We start from the raw sequence: 26,235 nt of genomic DNA, 5'->3' as shown, positions 1-26,235 counted from the left end.
ATAATTCTATGTTGACAGTTCTTTTGTCTCATTTCTTGAAAAAATATGGTGCCACTTCTTCTGCCTCCATGGTTTCTCTCATTTGAATAGTTTTTACCTTATAAGTATGTTGTCATTTCTCTGTTAGTGGTTTCAAATTTTTTTTCTCTGTCTTTAGTTTTCAGAAGTTTGTCTGTGATATGTTTTGATGTGGGTTTCTTTGGATTTATCCTTTTTAAATTATCATTAAGTGTCTTGGATCTGTAGGTTTATGAGTTTTGCCAAATTTGGGGAGTTTTCAGCCATTCAAGTATTTCAAGTACTTTTTCAAGTACTTTTCAAGTATTTTTCAAGTACCTTTTCAAGTACTTTCAAGTACTTCAAGTACTTTTTCATAATCTTTGTCTTCTGGGATTCTGATTACATGAATGTTAAATCTTGTTATTATCCCACATGTTTCTGATGTTCTGCTAATTTTTCTTTTTTACTCTATCAGATTGGATTTCTGTTGTTCTGAGTTCTTTTCTCACCCCCCCCCCATTTTGTTGTTGAGCTCATCTATTGAGTTTTTAATTTTGCTGTTGTGTTTTTCACTTCTATTTGGCTTTTTTCTGAGACTGTTTCTTTGCTGAGAATTTCTATTTTTTCCAATGTTCCAAGTGTGTCTGTTACTTTTTGTTGATGTGTTTTTATTTTGATTGCCTTAAAAATCTCAGTCAGATAATTCTAACATCTCTCATCTCAGTGTTGTTATCTATTTTCTGTCAAATTGAGGTTTTCCTGGTTATCACTGTTGATAGCTGATTTTTTTTTTATTGAAACCTTATGAGTTTCATTGCACATTTTGGGTATTATGAGACTCTATATTCCTATTTAAAGTGCATGTTTAACTGGCTTCCTCTGACACCACTCCAGCAGAAGTGGGGTTAGAAGCCCGTTTTTCACTTGGCCTCGGTTGGCATCAAGATGAGGAAGGATTCTCTATTATTGCTGGGCGAGGATGAGAACTCTGGCTCCCCACTGGGCCTCTGCTATACCATCCCACATGGAAGAGGGTAGTTCATCTTATTACTTCTCCTTATGTGGCTTCTAATGACACCATTGGGGGTTTCCTTATTAATGCCAAGCAGTGGTTAAAGTCCTGACTTTCCACTTGGCCTCCTCTGACACCTTAGCAAGAAGGAGGAAGGGTTCCTTTTATTGCAGGAAGTTATCTCTGCCCACACAGGGAGGTGAGGGGTGTGTAGGGAGGAGGTGGGACTCCCTAACACCCAGCAGAGATGAACATCCCAGATCCTCATCAGTCTTTTCTGACACCAATAGGGATGGGGGCCTGGGCCCCTTATTTTATTTTATTTTTTTAAAAGATTTTATTTATTTATTTGAGAGAGAGAATGAGAGATAGAGAGCACGAGAGAGAAGAGTATCAGAGGGAGAAGCAGACTCCCCGCTGAGCAGGGAGCCTGATGCGGGACTCGATCCCGGGACTCCAGGATCATGACCTGAGCCGAAGGCAGTCGCTTAACCAACTGAGCCACCCAGGCGCCCTGGACCCCTTATTTTAGCCTGGGGAGGGTAGAGGTTTAGGTACCTCACTTGGCCTTTGCTGTCTTGGGTGGATGTGGGTTTGCAGCATTTGGCTGCAGTAAAGCAATTATTGCTCAAAAGTTTTTTGTTCTACTAAGCTGTGCCTTAACTACTGCTTTGGCTAGAAAAAGCAGGCTTTTCTTGGTTTGTGCTTGTTGGTGTTTCCAGGTTGCCAACTTCTTCAGCACCCTGTCTGGGATATATGAGACAAAAATAAAAATTCAGGGGCTTCACTGCTGTGTCATTTATTGAGTCCCTAACCAGTTTTCTTTTTCTCTACCTTTCAGAGTCTTCTAATGGTTGTTTTATACAAAATGTCAGGTTTTTCATTGTACTTAGCAAGAGGAGGAGGGAAAGGTAGGTCTACTCTGTCTTCCTGGGAGCAAAAGTCCTGAGATGTATCTTTTTAAAAATTATTTTAATTAATTAATTTATTTTTAAAGATTTTATTTGAGAGAGAAGGAGAGTGAGAGAGAGCACAAACAGGGCAGAGGGAGAGGGAGAAGCAGACCCCGCTGAGCAAGGAGCCCAACACAAGGAGCCCCTATCTTTTTTATTTTTTTAATTAAAATGTTAGCGAAAGTGTGGAGAAAGGGGAACCCTCTTGCACTGTTAGTGGGAGTGCAAACTGGTGCAGCCACTCTGGAGAACAGTTTTGAGGTTCCTCAAAAAGTTAAAAATAGGGATGCCCGTGTGGCTCAGGTCATGATCCCAGAGTTCTGTGATTGAGCCCCGTGTTGGGCTCCCTGCTCAGTGGGGAGCCTGCTTCTCCCTCTCCCACTCCCCCTGCCTGTGTTCCCTCTCTCTCTGTCAAATAAATAAATAAAATCTTTTTAAAAAAGTTAAAAATAAAACTACCCTACAACCCACTAATTGCACTACTAGCTATTTGCTTAAAGAATACAAAAATAGATTCGAAGGAGTACATGCACCCAGTGTTTATAGCAGCATTGTCAACAACAACCAAACTGGAGAGAGTCCAAATGAACAGATAAAGAAGATGTCACATATATACACACAGTGGAGTGTTATTCAGCCATCAAAAAGAATGAAACCTTGCCATTTGCAACAATGTGGACAGAGCTAGAGTGTCTTATGTTAAGTGTAATAAGTCAGAGAAAGACAAATACCATACAATCTCACTCATATTTGGAATTTAGGAAACAAAACAGATAAACATATGGGAAGGGGGAAGAGAAAAAAAGGAAAGAGGTAAACAAGCCATAAGGACTCTTAATGATAGAGAACAAACAGGGTTGATAGAGGGAGATGACTGAGGGCTGGGCTAGATGGGTGATGGGTATTAAAGAGGGCACTTGTGATGAGCACTGAGTGTTGTATGCAAGCAATGAATCACTGAATTCTACTCCAGAAGCCAATATTGCTCTGTATGGTAATTAACAAATTTTTTTAAAAAATTTTATTTAAATTCAATTAGCCAACATATAGTACATTATTAGTTTAGGATGTAGAGTTCAATAATTCATCAGTTGCATATAACACCCAGTGCTATCACATCACATGCCCTCCTTAATGCCCCTCACCCAATTACACCATCCCCCCACCCACATCCCCTCCAGCAACCTCAGTTTGTTTCCTATAGTTAAGAGTCTCTCATGGTTTGTCTCCCTCTCTTTCTTTCCATTCCATTTTCCCTCCCTTCCCCTATGATCCTTCATGCTGTTTCTCATATTCCACATATGAGTGAAACCATATAATTGTCTTTCTCCATATCCTTGCCCATACCTGTTGTTTCTTGTGTTGTTAATTTTAGCCATTCTGACAGGTGTGAGGTGGTATCTCATCATGGTTTTAATTTGCATTTCCCTGATGATGAGTGTTGAGCATCTTTTCATGTGTCTGTCAGCCATCTGGATGTCTTCTTTGGAAAAATGTCTATTCATATTTAGGTCTTTATGATCATTTAGGTTTTACATCCATTTTGAGTTTATTTTTGTGTATGGTGTAAGAAAGTGGTCCAGTTTCATTCTTTTGCATGTAGCTGACCAGTTTTCCCAACACCATTTGTTGAAGAGACCCTTTTTTTCCATGGGATATTCTTTCCTGCTTTGTTGAAGATTAGTTGACCATATAGTTGTGGGTCCATTTCTGGGTTCTGTATTCTGTTCCATTGGTCTATGTGTCTGTTTTTGTGCCAGTACCATACTGTCTTAATGACTATAACTTTGTAATAGAGCTTGAAATCCAGAATCGTGAAATCCACTTTTGTTTTTCTGTTTTCCGAAATGCTTTGCATATTTGGGGTCTTTTGTGGTTCTGTACAAATTTTAGGATTGTTCTAGCTCTATGAAAAATGCTGATGGTATTTTGATAGGGATTGCCTTAAATCTGTAGATTGTTTTGGGTAGTATAGACATTTTTAACAATGTTTGTTCTTCCAATCCATGAGCATGGAATGCTTTTCCATTTCTTTGTGTCCTCTTCAGTTTCATTCATAAGTGTTCTGTAGTTTTCAGAGTACAGATCCTTTACCTCTTTAGTTAGGTTTATTCCTAGGTATCTTATGGTTTTTGGTGCAATTGCAAATGGGATCAATTCCTTGATTTCTTTTTCTGCTGTTTCATTATTGGTGTATAGAAATGCAACAGATTTCTGCACATTGATTTTATATCCTACAACTTTGCTGAATTCATTTTCTGAGTTCTAGCAGTTGTTTTGGTGGAGTCTTTTGGGTTTTCTACATAGAGTATCATGTCATCTGCAAATAGGTGAAAGTTTGACTTCTTCTTGCCAACTTGGATGAATTTGATTTCTTTTTGTTATCTGGCTGCTGAGGCTAAGACTTCCAATACTATGTTAAATAGTAATGGTGAGAGTGGACACCCTTGCCTTGTTCATGACTGTTGGGGAAAGGCTCTCAGTTTTTCCACATTGAGAATAATATTAGCTATGGATTTTTGTATAGGGCCTTTATGATATTGAGGTATATTCCATCTATCCCTACTTTGTTGAGCGTTTTAATCAAAAAACGATTCTGTATTTTGTCAAATGCTTTTTCTGCATCTATTGACAGGATCATATGGTTCTTCTTCTTTCTCTTATTAATGTGGTGTATCACATTGGTTGATTTCAATTGTTGAACCACCTCAGGATCCCGGAAATAAATCCCACTTGATCACAATGAATAATTCTTTTAATGTACTGTTGAATTCTTGGGGCGCCTAGTTGGCTCAGTTGGTTAAACATCTGCCTTCGGCTCAGGTCATGATCCTGGAGTCCTGGGATCGATTGAGCCCCATGTCTGGCATCTGCTTATCCCTCTGCCCCTCCCCCTGTTTGTGCTCTCTCTCTCAAATAAATAAATAAAATCTTTAAAAAATGTACTGTTGAATTCGATTTGCTACTATTTTATTGAGAATTTTTGCATCCATGTTCATCAGAGATATCATCCTGTAATTCTCCTTTGTAGTGAGGTCTTTGCCTGGTTTTGGAATCAAGTTAATACTGGCTTTGTAGAATGAGTTTGGAAGTTTTCCTTCCCTTTCTATTTTTTTGGAACTTTTTCAGAAGAATAGATATTACTTCTTTAAAGGTTTGGTAGAATTCTCTGGAAAACCACCTGGCCATGGACTCTTGTTTGTTGGGAGATTTTTGATTACTGATTCAATTTCTTTGCTGGTTATAGGTCCGTTCAAGTTTTCTGTTTCTTCCTGTTTCAGTTTTGGTAGTTTGTGGGTTTCTAGGATTTTTTCCATTTCTTCCCTGTTGCCCAGTTTCTTGGCATATACTTTTTCATAGTATTCTCTTATAATTGTATTTCTGTTGTCTCTCCCCTTTCATTCATGATTTTATCTATTTGGGTCCTTCTTTTCTTTTTCATAATTCTAGCTAGGGGGTTGTCAATTTTGTTAATTCTTTCAAAGAACCATCTTCTGCTGATCTGTTCTACTTTTTTTTTTTTTAATTTCTATATCACTGATCTGTTCTACTCTTTACTATTTCCCTTCTTCTGAGGGCTTTACACTTTATTTGTTCCGTGTCTAGCTCCTTTAGGTGTGAGGTTAAGTTGTGTATTTGAGATTTTTCTTGCTTCTTGAGGTGGGCCAGTACTGCAATATACTTCCCTTTTATGACTGTGTTTGCTACATCCAAACGGTTTGGACCGTTGTGTTTTCATTTTTATTTTCTTCCATGTATTTTTTCATTTCTTCTTTAATTTCCTGGTTAACCCATTCATCCTTTTTTTTTACCCTTTGTTATTTTCTTTTTTTCCTCTTCTTTTACAAACCCTTGTTTGGAGGGTTGACTTTCAATAGATCATACTGAGGGAGCTGCCTTGCTACGTACAAAAGCCCAACCCAGAAGCAGGTTGTCTACGAATGGTTTAGCATCAGGTTCCCCATGAACATGCATTGCATGACGGGTGAGGGGGTGGCCCCCTTTCTGCCCACACCTCGTTTCCCACATTCATTCTTTAGTAGGGTGTTCTTTAACCTACACATTCTTGGGGCGCCTGGGTGGCTCAGATGGTTAAGCGTCTGCCTTCGTCTCAGGTCATGATCCCAGGGTCCTGGGATCGAGTCCCGCATCGGGCTCCCTGCTCCTTGGGAGCCTGCTTCTCCCTCTGCTTCTCCCTCTCTCTCTCTCCCTCTCTCTCTCTCCTCCTCTGTCTCTCATGAATAAATAAATAAAAAAAATCTTTAACCTACACATTCTTTAGTAGGATGTTCTTTAACCTACATGTATTTGTGGTCTTTCTAAATATTTTCTTGTGGTTGACTTCAGGTTTTATAATACTGTGGTCTGATAATATGCACAGTATGATCTCAATCTTTTTGTATTTGTTGAGGGCTGATTTTTGACCGAGTATGTAATTTATTCTGGAGAATGTTCCATGTGCACTAGAAAAGAATGTGTAGGGGCACGTGGTTGGCTCAATTTGTTAGGTTTGGACTCTTGATTTTGGCTTAGGTCATGATCTCAGGATTGTGGGATGGAGCCTAGTGTGGGTCTCTGCACTCAGCAGGGAGTCTGCTTGAGATTCTCGCTCTCCCTCTCTTGCCCTTCCCCCATGCATACTCTCTCCTTCTCTCTCCAAAATGAATAAATAAATCTTAAAAAAAGGAAAAGAATTTGTATTTTGCTGCTTCAGGATGAAATATTCTGAATATGTTTGTAGGTCCATGTGGTCCAGTCTATCATTCAAAGCCATTGTTTTCTTGTTGATTTTCTGCTTAGATGATCTGTCCATTGCTGTAAGTGGGGTGTTAAAGTCCACTACTATAACTGTATTATTATCAATGAGTTTATGTTTGTTATTCACTGATTTTATTCATTTAGGTGCTGCTGTTAGATCTTCTTGATAGATAGAACCCTTAATTATGATATAATGCCCTTTCTCATCTCTTGTTATAGTCTTTGGTTTAAAACCTCATTTGTCTGATATGATATTTGTCTTTTTTTAAAAAAATTATGCTTAGTTAGCCAACATATAGTACATCATTAGTTTCTGATTTAGTGTTCAATGATTGATTAGTTGCATATAACACCCAGGACTCATCACAACACATGCCCTCCTTAATGCCCATCATTCAATTACCCCATTCCCCCACCCCCCCCTTTTGTGACCCTCAGTTTGTTTCCCAGAGTCCAGAGTCTCTCATGGTTCGTCTCCTTCTCTGATCTTCCCATTCAGTTTTCCCTCCCTTCCCCTATGGTCCTCTGCACTATTCCTTATGTTACATATGAGTGAAACCATATGATAATTGTCTTTCTTTGCTTGATTTATTTCACTTAGCATAATCCCCCCCCGTTCTATCCATGTTGATGCAAATGGTGGGTATTCATACTTTCTCATGGCTAATATTCCATTGTATATATGTACCACATCTTCTTTATCCATTCATCTGTTGAAGGGCATCTTGTCTCCGTCCACAGTTTGGCTATTGAGGACATTGCTGCTATGAACATTGGGGTGCATGTGCCCCTTCTTTTCATTACATCTGTATCTTTGGAGTAAATACCTAGTAGTGCAATTGCTGGGTTGTAGGGTAGCTCTATTTTTAACATCTTGTGGAATCTCCATATTGTTTTCCAGAGTGGCTGTACCAGCTTGCATTCCCACCAACAGTATAAGAGGGTTCCCCTTTCTCCACATCCTCGCCAACATTTATTGTTTCCTGTTTTGTTAATTTTTGCCATTGTAACTGGTATAAGGTGGTATCTCACTGTGGTTTTGATTTGTATTTCCCTGATGGCTAGTGATGATGAACATTTTTACATGTCTGTTAGCCATTTGTATGTCTTCTTTGGAGAAGTGTCTGTTCATGTCTTTTACCCATTTATTGATTGAATTATTTGTTTTTTTGGATGTTGAGTTTCAGAAGTTCTTTATATATCTTGGATATCATCCCTTTATCTGTAATGTCATTTGCAAATATCTTCTCCCATTCCATGGGTTGCCTCTTAGTTTTGTTGACTGTTTCCTTTGCTGTGCAGAAGCTTGTTATCTTTTTTAAAAGATTTTATTTATTTATTTGAGAGAGAGAGCACAAGCAGGGGGAAGGGCAGAGGGAGAGGGAGAAGCAGGCTCCCCACTTCTCCCAGGACCCTGGGATCATGACCTGAGCCAAAGGCAGACGCTTAACTGACTGAGCCACCCAGGCACCCAAAAACTTGTTACCTTGATCAAGTCCCAAAAGTTCATTTTTGCTTTTGTTTCCCTTGCCTTTAGAGATGTATCTTCAAAGAAGTTGCTGTGGCCCATGTCAAAGAGGTTACTGCCTATGTTCTCTTCTAGGATTTTGATGGATTCCTCTATCACATTTAGGTCTTTCATCCATTTTGAGTTTATAGTTGTGTATGGTGTAAGAGAATGGTCCAGTTTCATTCTTCTACATGTGGCTGTCCAATTTTCCCAGCACCATTTACTGAAGAGACTTTTTTTCCATTGGATATTCTTTCCAGATTAGTCAAAGATTAGTTGGCCATAGAGTTGAGGGTCCACTTCTTGGGTCTCTATTCTGTTCCATTGATCTATGTGTCTGTTTTTGTGCCAATACTAGGCTGTCTTGTTGATCATAGCTTTGTAATATAGCTTGAAGTCAGGCATCATGATGTCCCCAGCTTTGTTTTTCTTTTTCAACATTCCCTTGGTGATTCGGGGTCTTTTCTGGTTCCATACAAATTTTAGGATTGTTTGTTCCAGCTCTGTGAAAAATGTCAATGGTAATTTGATAGGGATGGCATTGAAAGTGTAGATTGCTCTGGGTAGCATAGACGTTTTAACAATGTTTATTCTTCCAATCCACAAGCATGGAATGTTTTCCCATCTCTTTACATCTTCCTCAATTTCCTTCATAAGTGTTCTGTAGTTTAAGTATAGATACTTCATCTCTTTGGTTAGGTTTATTCCTAGGTACCCTATGGTTTTTGGTCCTAGTGTAAATGGAATTGATTCCTTAATTTCTCTATCTTCAGTTACATTGTTAGTGTATAGAAATGCAACTGATTTCTAAGCATTGATTTTGTATCCTGCCATGTTGCTGAATTGCTGTATGAGTTCTAGTAATTTGGGGGTAGAGTCTTTTGGGTTTTCCACATAAAGTATCATGTCATCTGTGAAGAGAGAGTTTGACTTCTTCCTTGCCAATTTGAATACCTTTTATTTCTTTTTGTTGTCTGATTGCTGAGGCTAGAACTCTAGTACCATGTTGAACAATAGTGGTGAGAGGGGGCATCCTGTCATGTTCCTGACCTTAATGGAAAAGCCCTCAGCTTTTCCCCATTGAGAATGATATTTGCTGTGGGCTTTTCGTAAATAGTTTTTATGATGTTGAGGAATGTTCCCTCTATCCCTACACTCTGAAAAGTTTTAGTTAGGAAAGGATGCTGTATTTTGTCAAATGCTTTTTCTGCATCAATTGGGAGAATCATATGGTTCTTGTCTTTTCTTTGATTGATTTGCGAATGTTGAACCACCCTTGCATCCCAGGAATAAATCCCACCTGGTCAGTGGTGGATAATCCTTTTAATGTACTTTTGGATCCTATTGGCTAGGATCTTGTTAAGTATTTTGGCATCCATGTTCATCAGGGATAGTGGTCTGTAATTCTCCTTTTTGATGGGGTCTTTGGTTTTGGGATCAGGGTAATGTTGGCCTCATAGAACACGTTTGGACGTTTCCCTTCTGTTTCTATTTTTTGGAACAGCTGCAGTAGAATAGGTATGATTTCCTCTTTAAATGATTGGTAGAATTCCCCTGGGAAGCCATCTGGCTCTGTACTCTTGTTTTTTGGGAGGTTTTTTATTACTTCTTCAATTTTTTTACTGGTTATTGGTCTATTCAGATTGTCCATTTCATCCTTTTTCAGTCTTGGTAGTTTATAAGTGTCCAAGAACGCATGCATTTCTTCCTCATTTCCTCGTTTGTTGGCATATGCCTGCTGGTAATAAGTTCTAATAATTGTCTCTATTTCCTTGGTATTGGTCGTGATCTCTCCCCTTTCATTCATGATTTTATTGATTTGGGTCCTTTCTTTTTTCTTTTGGATAAGTCTGGCCAGAGGTTTATTGATCTTATTAATTCTTTCAAAGAACCAGGTTTTAGTTTCATTGATCTGTTCTACTGGTTCTGGTTTATATTTCCTTGATTTCTGTTCTAATCTTTATTATTTCTCTTCTCTTGTTTGGTTTAGGCTTTATTTGCTGTTCTTTCTCCAGGTCCTTTACGTTTAAGTTTGGCTTGTGAATTTGGGATTTTTCCAATTTTTTGAGAGAGGCTTGGATGGTTATGTATTTCCCTCTTAGGACCGCCTTTGCAGTATCCCATAGGTTTTGGACCAATGTGTTTTCATTCTCATTAGTTTCAATGAATTGTTTACAATCTTCTTGAATTTCCTGGGTGACCCAATCATTCATTCTTTAGCAGGACGCTCTTTAACTTCCAAGTGTTTGAGTTCCTTGCAAATTTCTTCTTATGGTTGAGTTGCAGTTTCAAAGCATTGTGGTCTGAAAATATGCAGGGAATAATCTCAATCTTTTGGTATCAGCTGAGACCTGATTTGTGACCCAGTATGTGCTCTATTCTAGAGAAAGTTCCATGTCCATTTGAGAAGAATGAGTATTCTGTTGTTTTATGATGGAATGTTCTGTATATATCTACGAAGTCCATCTGGTCCAATGTGTGATTCAGAGCTCTTGTTTCTTTGTTGATCTTCTGCTTAGATGATCTGTCCATTGCTGTGAGTGGAGTTTTGAGGTCTCCTACTATTAATGTATTATTATCAATATGTTTATTTTGGTTATTAATTTTTTAAAGGTTTTTTTTTAAAGATTTTATTTATTTGAGAGAGAGAGAATGAGAGAGAGAGAGCACGAGAGGGAAGAGGGTCAGAGGGAGAAGCAGACTCGCTGCTGAGCAGGGAACCTGTTGTGGGACTCGATCCTGGGACTCCAGAATCATGACCTGAGCCGAAGGCAGTCGCTTAACCAACTGAGCCACCCAGGCGCCCTATTTTGGTTATTAATTTGTTTATATAATTGGCTGTTCCCATGTTGGGGGCATAGATATTTACAATTGTTAGATTTTCTTGTTGGATAGACCCTTTAAGTATGATATAGTGTCCCTCTACCTCTCTTATTATGGTCTTTGGTTTAAAATCTAATTTGTTTGATATGAAGATTACTACCCCAGCTTTCTTTTGAGGTCCATTAGCATGGTAAATTGTTCTCCAGCCCCTCAGTTTCAATCTGGAGGTATCTTTAGGTTCGAAATAGGTCTCTTGTAGACAGCATATGGATGGGTCCTGCTTTTTTAATCCAATCTGAAACCCTGTGTCCTTTCATAGGAGCATTCAGCCCATTTACATTCAGAGTAACTACTGAAAGATATGACTGTAGTTCCATTGTATTGCCTGTAACGTCCCTGTTTCTATAGATTTTCTCTGTTTCTTTCTGGTCTATGTGACTCTTAGGGTCTCTCTTCCCTTACAAAACTCCCTAATATTTCTTGCAGGGCTGGCTTGGTGGTTGCATATTCTTTCAGTTTCTACCTGTCCTGAAAGCTCTTTATCTTTCCATCCATTCTGAATGACAGCTTTGCTAGATAAAGTGTTCTTGGCTGCATGTTCTTTTCATTTAGTACCCTGAATATATCTTGCTAGCCCTTTCTGGCTTGCCAGGTTTCTGTGGACTGGTCTGATGTTATTCTGATATTCTTCCCTCCATATGTCAGGAACCTCCTCTCCCTGGCTATTCTCAGGATTGTGTCTTTGGCTGTAAAATTTGCAAGCTTCACTATTATGTGTCAGTGTGTTGACTATTTTTATTGATTTTGGGAGGGGTCCTTTCTGCCTCTTGGACTCGAATGCTTGTTTCCTTCCCCAGATAAGGGAAGTTCTCAGCTATGATTTGCTCAAATATACCTTCTAGCCCTCTTTCTTTCTCCACCCCCTCGAGGATCCCAATAATTCTGAGATTGGAACACTTAATGGTATCATTAATCTCTCAAATCCTTTTCTCTTGTGCTACTAGCAGCCTATATCTGTTTTCCTCAACTTCCTTTCCATCAGTTTATCTTCTAGATCACTAATTCTCTCTTCTGCCTCATTTGCCCTGGCTGTTAGATTATCCAGTTTAGACGGCATCTCATTCCTAGCATTTTTTAGTTCAGCCCGATTAGATCTCTTTTCTGCTCTTAGAGATTCTATATTGTCACTAGTGCTTTTTTCAAGCCTAGCTATTGACTTTATGAGTACTATCCTGAATTCTATCTCTGACAGCTTGCTTATATCCATATCCATTAGTTCTGTGGCAGAGGACATTGTCTCTGTTTCTTTTCTTTATTGAGAGTTCCTCCTCCTAGTCATTCTGTTGAGGGATGGTTGAGTGAATGAGCAGAGGCCAAAATATCAACCACGTCCCAAGCAAGATGCACCCTAGCAAAATCCAGAGTGGTCAGAAGCCACAACCAAAAAACAAAGCCAAAATGAAACACAAGAATAAAATTAAAAAATAAAAAAAAATTTAAAAAGTGGGGGATGCAAAAACCCATAAAACCATAGCATAGACAGAAACAAAGGAGAAAGTCCTTACCACCCAGAGGTAATAATATTTGGATGCTGGGTCTTTTTGGTCTTCTGTTCTATGCATATGCTATGTATATATTTATTTCAAGAAAAATATCCTAGTTTAACAATGTTGTTTTCTGTACCCTTAATATTTCCCACTACCAATCAGTATCCCTTTAGATCATTTTTAGTTGCATAGTATTTCATACTATGCACATATTACAACTTACTTAACTAATGCTTTCTTGTTGAATACTTAGGTCATGGCTAGTGTGAAATGTGCTACAATGTTCATCCTTGGAGATGAGCATACACTGTTTCCCATATGATATTAGAATGCTGGAACCCTGGAAGGGCCTCATTATAAGAGGCCAAAAAATAACAAGGGTAGAGAGAGACTGAATGGATTCCATATGTGTTCCCCAAGGTGCAAACAATATTCCCAATTTGCTTTTCATCAACGGTGGTTTCTTTCTGGCTAACCTAGTGAGAAGAGTGAGAACGGAACATGCATCTAGAGAACAAAGATGGTGGGCTGACCTCTGGTGTGCTGGAGATGGAGCTACATCAGACATCTTCTCCCATGCATGCTGGCCTGGGAAGGCCAGAACTGGCAGGACCTGCCACCAGCAACTGCAGGCTACAGCAGGGAGTCAACAAAGCAGACCCCTCAACCCCCTACCCCAGCAGGGCAGCTGGGCAGAGCTGCTGGGCTTCTGTGGACCGAGATTTTGATTCATTCCTCACAAAGCAGAGGTGAGTTTGTAATAATTTTATCTTGTAAATGTGGAATGCACAAATATTGGATTTCTGTGAGTAGTTCCCCCCATTTTTTGTCAGAAAATTTTCAGATATTATGCAAGAAATGCAAGAATCTTTCTAGCACTTTCCTGGCCTGTTTTGAATGAATGCTCTTTCTAAAATGTGGCTAACATAACTCCAAAAGATAATAAAAATAAAAAGATTTTTAGCATGAAATTTGCATTTACTAGATTATTTTAAGGCATTAAAAGTATTACATGACTTTAAAAAGGATATATATTTACATGCTTATATATATAATATGCATATATATATATCTTAGAACATGCTTTATTCCTACAAATATGTCAAGTGAATCAATTGAATATTGTTTTTCATGTTAGAAAAATGTAGACTTACATAAAAAAGAACTTTTGATAAACCCTTAAATATTTACCAAAGTAAAACCAATAAGTAGATATAAAAGCATCCTATAAGTGTCTATTCATACCCATGTAGGGACATCTTGTTAACCCTGCAGATCTGGGTATCCTTGTCCCCACAGGCATTAAGTCCTGCTCAGGGCAGTTGCTCAGCCAGAACCTGACCCATATAGTATCAGTGGTCTAATGTTGAAAAAGGCAAAGCATCACAGAAATGCATACAAGTGTGGTGTAGAGCCCCACCACCTGCCATGATCCTGTCCCCTCCTCTTCTCTAGGGTAAGACCTATCCCAGGTTACTGTTGATCTCACCAATGTGCAGGTTCATACTTTTACTGTTTGTTTATGTATCACTAAATAGTATATGCTCTTGTTTTGCTCTTTTTGTCCAACTTGTTTTTGGGATTTGTCAGTGTGGCTGCCTGTAGTTCTTGTTAATTCATTTGGATTGCTAACATAAGATGTCTGTATATGAATATCCCACAGTTTATATGTCTTGTCCTGTAGGTATCTATTCGGTGTCCACCCCACTCCCTAGTATTTTGCTATTAAAAACTGCCTACAACACATTTTCTCATATAGGTTTTCTAGGGTATAAGTGGGGTGATTCTCTAGAGTATCTCTCTACTTGAGAACGAATGTTTGTTCCTAAAGTGTATGCACCTTAGGATTTACTAGATGTACCAGATTCATAATTGTATCAATTTACCCTCCCACCTTTCCAACATTTGGTGCTGGGGGACTTTAACATGAGAAGATGTGATACATGTGATGTGGTATGTCATAGTTTGCAAGGAAATATACATTTCCTTGTTGACCAGGAAAGCAGACCTTCTTCCCATGTTTACTGAACAGTTAGGTTTGTTTTTCATAATGTACCACCTCATACATTTTGCTCAATTTTCTAATGAGTTGTTTATATTTTTATTTCTGTGTTGTGGGTTTTTTTTTTTAATTCTTCATATTAACCCTCTTTGGTCCTGTGTTGCAGGGTCTTCTCCAAGCCAAAAGATCATCTTTTCTTTTTATTTATGATTTTTTCAAAAAGATTTATTTAATTATTTTAGAGAGAGAGCATGGTTGGGAGGGGCAGAGGGAGAGAGAGGGAGAATCTGAAGCATACTCCATGCTGAGCGTGGAGCCCAGTGTGGGGCTCAATTCCACGACCCTGAGATCACAACTTGAATTGAAACCAAGAGTCAGATACTCAACCCACTGAGCCACCCAGGTGCCCCTATTTATGTTTTTTTTAAGTATTTAATATGATTATATTTGTAATTCTTTCATGGTTTTGTACTCTTTTTTGGGGTTAATATTTTTAAGCTCAGATATTTTTAAGAACTCCATTTCCTCTCTGACTTCATAAAATTTTTCTCCTGTTTTCTAAAAGTTTTAAACTTTGCTCTTTAGATTTAGCTCCTTTACCAACGTGGAATTTATTTTTAAATCACCCTTCCTTCCCCTCTCTTCTTTCATCCTTCCCTCCTTAGTACTTAAAAATATAATAATACATACAAAAAAAAACCCACCCCAGTACAGCTTTTGATAAAAATTTTAGTTCTGAAATGCATGAATAATTAAGGGCACCCTTGGAAGTTGAAGGAATACCTCCAGGATTTCTATGTAGGATTGGATTAGGGCAGACTGTGGGGAAGCTGGGGCTGAAGACCTTCTCTGGAAGCTTTGTTGACCTGGTACATCAGCTATCTCTTGCCAGACCCCAAACACAAACTTCACCATGTGGGTTGTAGGGTGGTGTCTAACCCCTTATGCCAGTGCAGGTGTGGCTACCAGCTGACTTAGGAGCCCCATGGGCCATCTGCCTCTCATCCTTCCAAAGGCTTCATCACTCAGGAGCGGAGGTGGTCATAAGCTTCTCCCACCTCATGTCTGCTAACATCTCACCAGCAGACTGAAGGTCAGAGTCACATCTTGTGCTCTGAGGGTCACCAGATAGAATGTAAGTTGCAAATATGAATTTCAGATAAAAATGAATATTTTGGGGGAAGTTCTCAGACTAAAAAATTACTTCTAGTTTATCTGACACCAAATTTGCCCGGGCACTCTATCTTTATTTGTCAAATCTGACCACATGTTGTTCAGGATATGCTCCTCTCTGGAGACTAGAGCTCCTGTGGACCAAAGGTGACCATAGCTATGTCCTGTGACAGCCCTGCTGGCTGGGTGGTGCAGGGAAGGTCCACAGGTTGGGAGCAAGGGGGTTGAGAGTAGATGGCAGCGAGGAGGCAAAGGCCATAGGTGAGGACAGGTCCCAGGGCAAGTAGAGATGAGTACGCTTGAGCCACAACTTCTGCTGAGCTTGTTCCAGGAGAGGGAGCAACAGTAACCAGGAATCTTGTAGGGACAGCTCACAAAAGACCCGGGGGCATGGCTCTTGGCTAGTCCTACTGTGATGTGGGCCCTTAGGAGAAGGACCAGCTTGGTGTGAGTGTCTGTGAGTATGGAGGCTATAGTGCTATCCGCACATGTGCACTTACATGAGCCCCTGAACCAACATGCTCCTCCTGAGCAGGCATGTGCTGGTGTTGTATGGTCACCCCAGATGCATCTTTTTAAAGGTTATTTGAGGGCTTCATTACATTTTGCACTTCTTATTTCATGAAAGTAAGTATAAAATAAAAAGAGATGTGCTCATATTGGTGATAAAACGTAGAGGTCTTTTAAACCCAATATAGGTAAGGCAAGATGGAAATCACAGGATATGCAAAAAACAACCAACTCTTTAGCCTCAGAGGATTTAAAACTTATTAACTATTACAAGTTTGTTTATGAAGAGAATGAAACTAAAGAATGCTATGGGATGCTACAAATACATTGCTTAATATTGCGCTGAAAAGGTAATTTGGGATTTCATATTTTTTAACTTCCCGAGAACAGTCCCCTTGCAAACTGATCATTTGCTGTTAATTCTGAACAGAAGGGAAGCAGGCAGAGGTTTGTAGCTGTTGCATCCCTTTTGCCCTTTGACTTCCAGGAAGTCTAGGGACAGTTTTTCAGATCAGTTACATCACCTGTGTACAAACTGGTTAGTAAGTGTTTTCTTAAAACTATTAAAATCTTTGAGAAACAAGGCAGGGTATAGATAACATGACTATCATGTCATTAATACCACCCTGTTTTGTATCCTGTAGCTTTTAGAAAGTTCTGAAATCAAATAGTATGAGTCCTCCAACTTTGTTTCTTCTCAATATTGTTTTGGGTATTCTATGCCCTTTGCCTTTCCATATAAATGCTATCATAACCAGGTCAATTCAAAAAACTCTGCTGGCATTTTGATTGGAACTGCACTAAATCTATATAATGTTTAGGGGGGATTGATATCTTAATAATATTGAGTTTTCTGATCCAAGAAAATAGTATATCTTTCCATTTATTTTGTTCTTATTTATCTCAACAATGTTTTGTAGTTCTCAGTGAACAGGTGCTTGACATATTTTGTTAGATTTACCTATAAATAGGTCATTTTTGATATTTTTAAATGGTGTTTTTAGACATTAATTTATATTTCTTCATTGCTAATATATAAATTGATTTTTGTGCATTGATCTTATATCTTTGCTAAGCTCATTTATTCTAGTAACATTTTTTGTTTACAAATTTTTGGCTTTTCTAAGTAGATAATCATGTCTGTGAATAAAGACAGTTTTACAAATCCACAACAAAAATCAATTGTTTTTCTATTCACCAGTAATGAGTAATCTGAAAATAAAATTAATGAAATAATTCATTAATTTTCATTAATATGAAAATAATAATAATGAAAATAAAATTAAGAAAACAGTTCCATTCACAAAAGCATTAAAAAGAATAGAATCCTTAGGATTATATTTATCAAGACTCTTATAACTGAACACCAAATGATTTTGTTGAGAGAAATTAAAGGAGATTTAGATAAATGGAGAGACATTCAATGTTCATTGGTTGGAAAACAATATTATTAAGATGATAATTTTTTCCTAGATTGATCTATAGATTTAACACAATCCCTAAAACAATCTCAGTAGGGTTTTTTTTTTTTTTTCAGGGGCAGAAATCAGTGAGCTGATCCTAAAACTTATATGGAAAGGCAAAGAATCCAGAATAGGCAAAATAATCTTGAAAAAGAAAATGAAGTTCAGAGACCCTTTTCTTCTAAATTTTGGAACTTGCTTTAGAAGAACGATAGCAGTAAAATGGCAGAGTAGGACGTTCTTAGCTCTTGTTCCCTTACAGGAACATTGAAAAACAAGCAGAAACACTCAGAACCAACATTGTCAGAACTCTAGAAATCAAAAAAAAAAAAATGATAGCAACCAAGTAAAAGGCAACTTGAAAATGGTAGGAAAGTTTTGTGGCATTTTTCTTAACCTTGTCCTACTCCTTCCCCATCATGGTGGCAGGTTTTTTTAATTTTTAAAAAATTTTTATTAAATTAATTTACAAATAGTGTGTTAGTTTCAAAGGTAGAGTTCAGTCATGGTGGCAGTCTTAAAGCCGTGGCAGACCAATCTTAAAACTTGGTCCCTGGTTCCAGATAGAGCAAAACAGACTTTATTGCAAATTATTGTGTGTCTCTTCTAACCTATCTGGGGCCTAGCTGAAGGACTGACAGAGCCCCTCATCTCTGTTTTACCTAACCTGGAACAGTGTGTAAAAGTGTTGGGCATTGCTTGAAAACACTATAAGAGGATTTAACAAACTGCAGATGCCTGGGGGAGAAGCTTACTGGTTGAGATGTACAACAGAGTGCCTATGCCCCAGGTGTAAAACCTGGGGAGAGTCTTTGGAAAAGTAGGATATTCAAAAGTACACATGTATGTGGGGGAATTTAGAAAGCCACACATAGGGCGAGATGCATGCCCAGAAAAGACTAGAGAAGACCCTGAACTTTTATCTCAAGCTTAGCCCTAGTTCCATGGAAGACTTGCTAAATGTTGATGGAGTACCCCAGAACAGAGCCAATCTGCAAAGACTGAGAAAAGTGTTAGTGTTTTTTGTATGTGTATTTTTTCTTTCTTTTTCTTTTTTGGTTTGTTTACTTAAGTTCCTGGCATTCAAGGAAATCTCTGTCAAAACAACTGAACATGAGCTAAAGGAATAGAGACTTTAGTGATCACTCACAAGCAGGAATACAGTCTTTGGAAAAAGACTCTGCTGCTCCCCTTTCTTGTGCTCTCCCCCTCTTTCTGTTCAAATAAATAAATAAAATCTTAGACCTGTTTACAGGAAAAAGTCTTTTTTGGTTTGTCTTTTCCTTCAGTTGTTTTGTTTCTTAAATTCCAGATATGAGTGAAATTATATGGTATTTGTCTTTCTCTGATTGAATTATTTCACTTAGCATTATGCTATCTATATTCATCAATGTTGCAAATGGCAAGATTTCATCCTTTTTTATGGCTGGTAATAGATGGACTTCTTTATCTATGAATCTGTCAGTGGACACTTGGGCTGCTTTCATAATTTAGCTGTTGTAAATAATGCTGCAATAAACATAGTGCTGCATGTATCTTTTCAAATTAGTGTTTTTGTATTCTTTGGGTAAATATCCAGTAGTGGAATTACTGGATCATATGGTAGTTCTATTTGAATTATTTTGAGGAACCTCCATACTGTTGTCCACAGTGGCTGCACCAGTTTGCACTCCCACCAGCAGTGCACAAGGGCTCCTTTTTCTCCACATCCTCACCAATACTTGTTTCTTTCTCATCAGCTTTAAATGATGATTTTATAAAGCAGTAATTATAAATCTGTGGTGGAGGGTATACAATGTATAAAAGTCTAATATATAGCCCATAACAGTATAAAATACTTGAGGGAACATTTATATAGGAACAAATTTTTGTTTATAATTGAAATTAAGCTGATACTAATTCTAACTAGATTATTTTAAGATGATATTGGAATCTAGAAAGAACATAAATACATGGAGAATAAGTAATATGCTACTAAACAAAGAATGGGTTAACCAAGAAATCAAAGAGGAAATTAAAGAAAATACATGGAGACAAATGAAAATGAAAACACAACAGTCCAAAATCTTTGGGATGCAGCAAAAGAAGTTCTAAGAGGAAAGCTTATAGCAGGACAGACATACCTCAAAAGCAAGAAAAATATCAAATAAACAAGCTAACCTTACATCTAAAAGAGCTAGAGAAAGAACAGAACCTAAAGCCAGTAGAAAGAGGGAAATAATAAAAATTAGAGCAGAAATAAATGAAATAGAGACTAAAAAACTAATAAAACAGGTCAATGAAACCATGAGCTGGTTCTCTGAAAAGATAAAACTTTAGCCAGACTTATCAACAAAAAAGAGGACACAAATAAATAAAATCAGAAAGGAAGGAGGAGAGACGATAACCAATGCCACAGAAATACAAAGGATTATGATAATATTATGAAAAATTATATGGTAACAACTTGGACAACCTATAAGAGATGAATAAATCCCTAGAAACCTATAGCCTCCCAAAACTGAAGCAGGGAAAAATGTAAAATTTGAACAGACTGATTACTAACAATGAAATTGAATCAGTAATGAAACAACTCCCAACAAAAAAAGGTCGAGGACCAGATGACTTCACAGGTGAATTCTATCAAACATTTAAAGAAGAATTAATACCTATTCTACTCAAACTATTCAAAAAAATAGAAGAGGAAGGAAAATTTACAATTTCATTCCATGAAGCCAGTATTACCCTGAGGGTACACTAGAAAATATCTGTTTGATTCAAAAGAATGCAGTAATGGAGAAATTGAGGAACAAAAAGGCATGAAATATATAGACAAGAAATACCAACATGACAGATAAATCCTACATTTTAGTAATAACATTAAATGTAAATGGATTAAACACTCCAATCAAAAGGCAAAATTGGTGAAAAGGATACAATAAATGATGCAAGGATGTCCTATCTACAAGAGATACACTAAAATCAAAGACACAAATAGGTTGAAAGTAAAAGGATGGAAAAAGATATATCATCAAAACAGTAATCAAAAGAGAGATTGGAGAGATAATACTAATATTAGTCAAAATAGTCTTTAAGTAAAAAATTGTTACTAGAGTCAAGGAAGATTTTCTGATTATAAAAGGATCAATCTGTCAAGAAACTATACCAATTATAAACATATATGCACATATATTGTCACTAAAGACAAAACATTTTATGATCCCATATATATGCAATATCATAAAGGCAGAAAGTAGATTAGTAATTGCTAGGGCTGAGGGGAGGCAGGAATGAGGAGTGACCACTAATGGGTATGAGGTTTCTTTTGGAGGGATTGAGGATAGTCTAGAATTAGATAGTGGTGATGGTTGAAATACTTTGTGAATAGACAACAAGACACTGAATTGTACACTAAAAAAAAAATACAAGGTTGTATGATATTTTAAACAACAGGAGGAAGTCAGGGTAGGTTGACGTTATTCACAGCTGTTGTAACCAAAGCAATAAAGGAGAATATTAAATTGGTGGCTGCAATTGACTGAATGTTTGTGTTCTTAACCTAAATGTGATGGTATTAGGAGATGGGGTCTTTGGGAGTTAGAATATTTTTTTTCCCCCAACACCAAGCAATTCTCCAGTTCTCTACAGACATTGACTGGGTATCCCACAGATTTAACTCAATTCTGACCCTATGTGGAGATAGTAGCAGATCCCACAGGTTAAAGGCTCAGTCCCATGAGACTGTTGAAAGTCTTCAGATGTCAGTCACAAGTCCAGGTTATCTGTGCTTCTGACCAACTGGCTATACACTGGAGGTTTCCACAATCCTTCCCCTGCCCCAGGTTTGATTAGACCAGTTTACAGGAAACCAGATTAATTACAGATTACTTGCTAATTACAAGGTTATTAAAGGATGTGAATGAAGACATATGAGGAACAAGATCCTGAATGCAGGAGCTTCTTTCTCTGTGGAGTTTGAGGACTCCCAAACAGGGATCCATTATGGTTCACCAACCTGGAGTCTTTCCAAACCCTGTCCTTTTGGGTTTTCATGAAGGCTTCAAAGCATGATTGATGAAATCATTGGCCATTGGTGACTAATTCAAACTCTAGTCCCTCTCCGCTCCCCAGAGGTCAAGGAGTGGGACTGAAAGTTGCAACCCTCTAATCATGGTTATTTCCCCTAGCAGTCAACCCCCCGATCATTAGGTGATTTCTAAAAGTCATCTCATTAACATAAGTTTATTTGTGGTTGAAAGGGGCTTGTTATGAATAATAAGACACTCATTTCACTTTTATGGCTCTGAAATGATTTTAGGAACTGAGAACTAAAGACCAAAAACAAAACGAAACAAAAAACCAAGATGCTCCCAATGCTCTTATCACTTAGGAAATTCCAAGAGCTTCAGGAGTAGTAAGCCTGGAACTGTGGATGAAGAACAAAATATACATTTATTATAAATTAATCTATCACAAGAGATTCTGCCCTCACAAATGGGATTAATGCTTTTGTAAAAAGGATCCCAGCAAGTTCTCTAACTTTCTTTCTGCTGTGTGAGGGCACAATGAGAAGTTGGCCGTCTGTAACCTGGAGGAGCTTCCTCACCAGAACCAGACCATGCTGGCACCCTGATCTCAGACTTCCAGTCTTCAGAACTGGGAGAAATAAATTTGTGCTGTTTATGAACAACTCAGTCTATGGTACTTTGTTATAGCAAGCCTGAACTAAGAGAGTGGCAATACAGTCATCATTGTTTATAATACTATTGCAAAAAAGTCTACAGGAATTAACTGAAAATATACTGTAACTATACAGTAAAGTAACAGTATGTACCAGCAATAACCAGCCAGAAAGTATTCTTTTAAAATGCATCTCATTCAAAATAAACATGTCTGGAAATGCTCTTACTAAATAAAATATATATGACATTTACTAATCAGAATATAAAATTATAAAATTAGAAGAGTTGCATGGGAAGTTAGGTTTATACACTTAGATAAGAAGGCAAAGTAAAAAAAAACCTCTCTGTAAATTAATGTATAGATTAATGTAATTTATAGATTTAATGAAAATAAATATCATGGGCATTATAAACAACAATGTTGACATCTGGCTTCACGACTGTCATTTACACTCATTATTTTGTCTGCAGCTCTCTTTTAGTTACTATTTGCGTAGAATCTTATTCTCTACCTTTTTATTTTCAACATAGTTATGTGTTTAGATCTAAAGTGAATACCTTGTATACAGCATATACTTGGTTTTTGCTTTTTAATTTATCCTGTAAGTCTTTGTGGAGAAAACAGGGGGGCCTGGCTGGCTCAGTAAGTTAAGTGTCTGCGTTTGGCTTGGGTCATGATCCTGGAGTCCCAGGATGGAACCCCACGTCGTCAGGCTCCCTGCTCAGTGGGGAGACTGCTTTTCCCTCTCCCTCTGCCCCTCCCCCTGCTCATGCTCTCTCTCTCTCTCTCAAATAAATAAAATCTTAAAAAAAGAGAAAAAATAAAAATGAGAAAACACCAGTGGGTCTTCAAAATCACTTTTTTCGAACACATCAGAGAGCTAATGTCATAGGCCTACTAACTAGGCAAAAATCTAGGAAAAGACAAATACCTCCAATGAGAAATGGAGCACTAGCACTGTCTAACCCTAGGCAGAGTATAGGAGGAATATGGTATTAAGGAAAAAAAATTCAACTGAGTAAATTTGAAGATCTAATTGGCTTTATTAAGTGATGAGGGGAGCTCATAGAAGTTGTACAAAATGGAAGTTTTGTAGGAAGGAGAGTGGGGCAAGGAAGTTATTAGTAAAAGATTGTTTCAGGCAAGGTCACTTTCCCTTAGGGGAAAGAGCAGGGGGTCTTTTATTATTATTATTATTATTTTTGTTCTGTTATGTTAATCATCATACATTACATCATTAGTTTTTGATGTAGTGTTCCATGATTCATTGTTTGCATATAACACCCAGTGCTCCATGCAGAATGTGTCCTCTTTAATACCCATCACCAGGCTAACCCATCCCCCCACCCCGCCTCCTCTCTAGAACCCTCAGTTTGTTTTTCAGAGTCCGTAGTCTCTCATGGTTGGACTCCCCCTCCGATTTCCCCCTGTTCATTCTTCCCAGGGGGTCTTTTTTTTTAAGATTTTATTTATTTATCTGAGAAAGAGAAAGAGCGGGAAAGAGAGAGAGAGGGAGGACAAGACTCCATACTGAGCACAGAACCCGACAGAGGGCTCAATCCCACAACCCTGAGATCATCATCTGAGCTGAAATCAAGAGTCAGAGCCTTAACCAACTGAGCCACCCAGGCACCCCAGAGCAGGGGGTCTTATCATGTAGATTATCTAATCTTCCTTTGGGGATGGAGGGCCCATGTGACAGTTTACCTCATTTGTACTGAGCAGAAAATTCCTGACTGGCCAGATAAGACTGCATTTCTGGAGGAGGTTGGAACTGCAATTAGGTATTAAGCCCTGGTTTGGTGATGTGGCCTGGCATAAGTGACTCTAATTTGGGTCTTTGTGTGTGTGTGTTTTCAGTGGGGGTATAGTAAGAAAAAAACTAATTTTTTTAATGAGTTGCTAAAAAGCGGGTCTGGACTTGCATGAGAATTTAGAACCCTTGGATACCACAGATGCCAGGAGTGTGTGCACACACTTTCAGGGTCTTGTCCATCAACCTCCAATGGGCACTTAAAGAAAAAGAATGGGAATAGGGTGGGACACAGGATTGTGATCCATCTTTGTGTATGGTATGAGGTAAGGATCTAATGAAATATTTTGTTTGTGGATATCCAATTATCCCAACACTATTTGTTGACAAGACACTTTCCTAGCAATTGCACTACTAGGTATTTATCCAAAGAATACAAAAGTAGTGATTCAAAAGGGCACATGTACCCCAGCATTTATAGCAGCAATGCTGCTATGGAAAAACTATGGAAAGAGCACAGATGTCCATCAACAGATGAATGAGTAAAGAAGATGTGGTGTGTGTATATATGTGTGTGGGGGTGTGTACACACACCCACACCCCCCCCATATATATATAATGGAATATTACTCAGCCATGAAAAAGAATGATATCTTGCCATCCAATGATGTGGAAGGAACTAGAGGGTATTATGTGAAGTGAGTCAGCCAGAGAAAGACACCATATGATTTCACTCATATGTAAATATAAGAAACAAAACAGATGAACATAGGGGAAGGGAAGGAAAAATAAAAAAAGATGAAAACAGAGAGGGAGCCTCTCATTTCTCATAATAGACTCTTAACTCTAGGAAACAAACCGAGGGTTGCTGGAGGGGAGCTGGGTAGGGGTTTCCTAGAAACATCGCCAAAAACAAGGGAAGCAAGGCCAAAAATGAACTATTGGGACCTCATCAAGATAAAAAAGCTTTTGCAGAGCAAAAGAAACAGGCAACAAAGCCAAAAGACAACCAACAGAATGGGAGAAGATATTTGCAAATGACATATCAGATAAAGGGCTAGTATCCAAAATCTATAAAGAACTTACCAAACTCAACACCCAAAGAACAAATGATCCAATCAAGAAATGGGCAGAAGACATGAACAGACATTTTTCCAAAGAAGACATCCAAATGGCCAACAGACACATGAGAAAGTGCTCAGCAGGGAATGATCCCAATCTTTTGGTACCAGTTGAGACCTGATTTGTGACCTAGGATGTGATCTATTCTGGAGAATGTTCCATAGGCACTAGAGAAGAATGTGTATTCTGTTGCTTTGGGATGGAATGTTCTGAATATATCTGTGAAGTCCATTTGGTCCAGTGTGTCATTTGAAGTCTTTATTTCCTTGTTGATCTTTTGCTTAGATGATCTGTCCATTTCAGTTAGGGGGGTGTTAAAGTCCCCCACTATTATTGTATTGTTGTTGATGTGTTTCTTTGCTTTTGTTATTAATTGGCTTATCTAATTGGCTGCTCCCATGTTAGAGGCCTAGATATTTACAATTGTTACATCTTCTTGTTGGATAAACCCTTTAAGTAGGATATCATGTCCATCCTCATCTCTTATTACAGTCTTTGGTTTAAAATCTAATTTGTCTGATATAAGGATTGCCACCCCAGCTTTCTTTTGGTGTCCATTAGCATGGTAAATGGTTTTCCACCCCCTCACTTTCAATCTGGGGGTGTCTTTGGGTCTAAAATGAGTCTCTTGCAGACAGCATATCAATGGGTCTTGTTTTTTAATCCAATCTGATAGCCTGTGTGTTTTGATTGGGGCACTTAGCCCATTTACATTCAGGGTAACTGTTGAAAGATACGAATTTAGTGCCATTGTATTGCCTGTAAGGTGACTATGACTGTATATTGTCTGTGTTCCTTTCTGGTCTATGTTGCTTTTAAGCTCTCTTTTTGCTTAGAGGACCCCTTTAATATTTCTTGTAGCGCTGGTTTTGTGTTTGCAAATTCCTTTAGTTTTTGTTTGTCCTGGAAGCTTTTTATCTCTCCTTCTATTTTCAATGACAGCCTAA

The 26,235-nt window shown here is 38.0% G+C and overlaps 1 protein-coding gene across 2 annotated transcripts in view; it reads left to right on the top strand.

Annotated features, from left to right (window-relative positions):
• Positions 1-13,104: 13,104 nt before the first annotated feature.
• Positions 13,105-26,235, top strand: part of OCA2 (OCA2 melanosomal transmembrane protein) — a 470,182-nt gene continuing 457,051 nt past the window's right edge. For both annotated transcript variants that reach the window (XM_088025221.1, XM_028087266.2), the window contains exon 1: positions 13,105-13,352. In XM_088025221.1, coding sequence (XP_087881347.1) covers positions 13,105-13,352 — 248 coding nt within the window. The remainder of the gene's footprint in view (positions 13,353-26,235) is intronic.

The sequence above is a fragment of the Eumetopias jubatus genome, unplaced genomic scaffold (assembly GCF_037043125.1).
Source record: "Eumetopias jubatus isolate StellerSeaLion01/CBP00866 unplaced genomic scaffold, mEumJub1_p1.0 scaffold_7, whole genome shotgun sequence".
Lineage (NCBI taxonomy): Eukaryota > Metazoa > Chordata > Mammalia > Carnivora > Otariidae > Eumetopias > Eumetopias jubatus.
The sequence above is the reverse complement of the archived record's forward strand: the minus strand, read 5'-3'. Positions and strand labels throughout refer to the sequence as shown.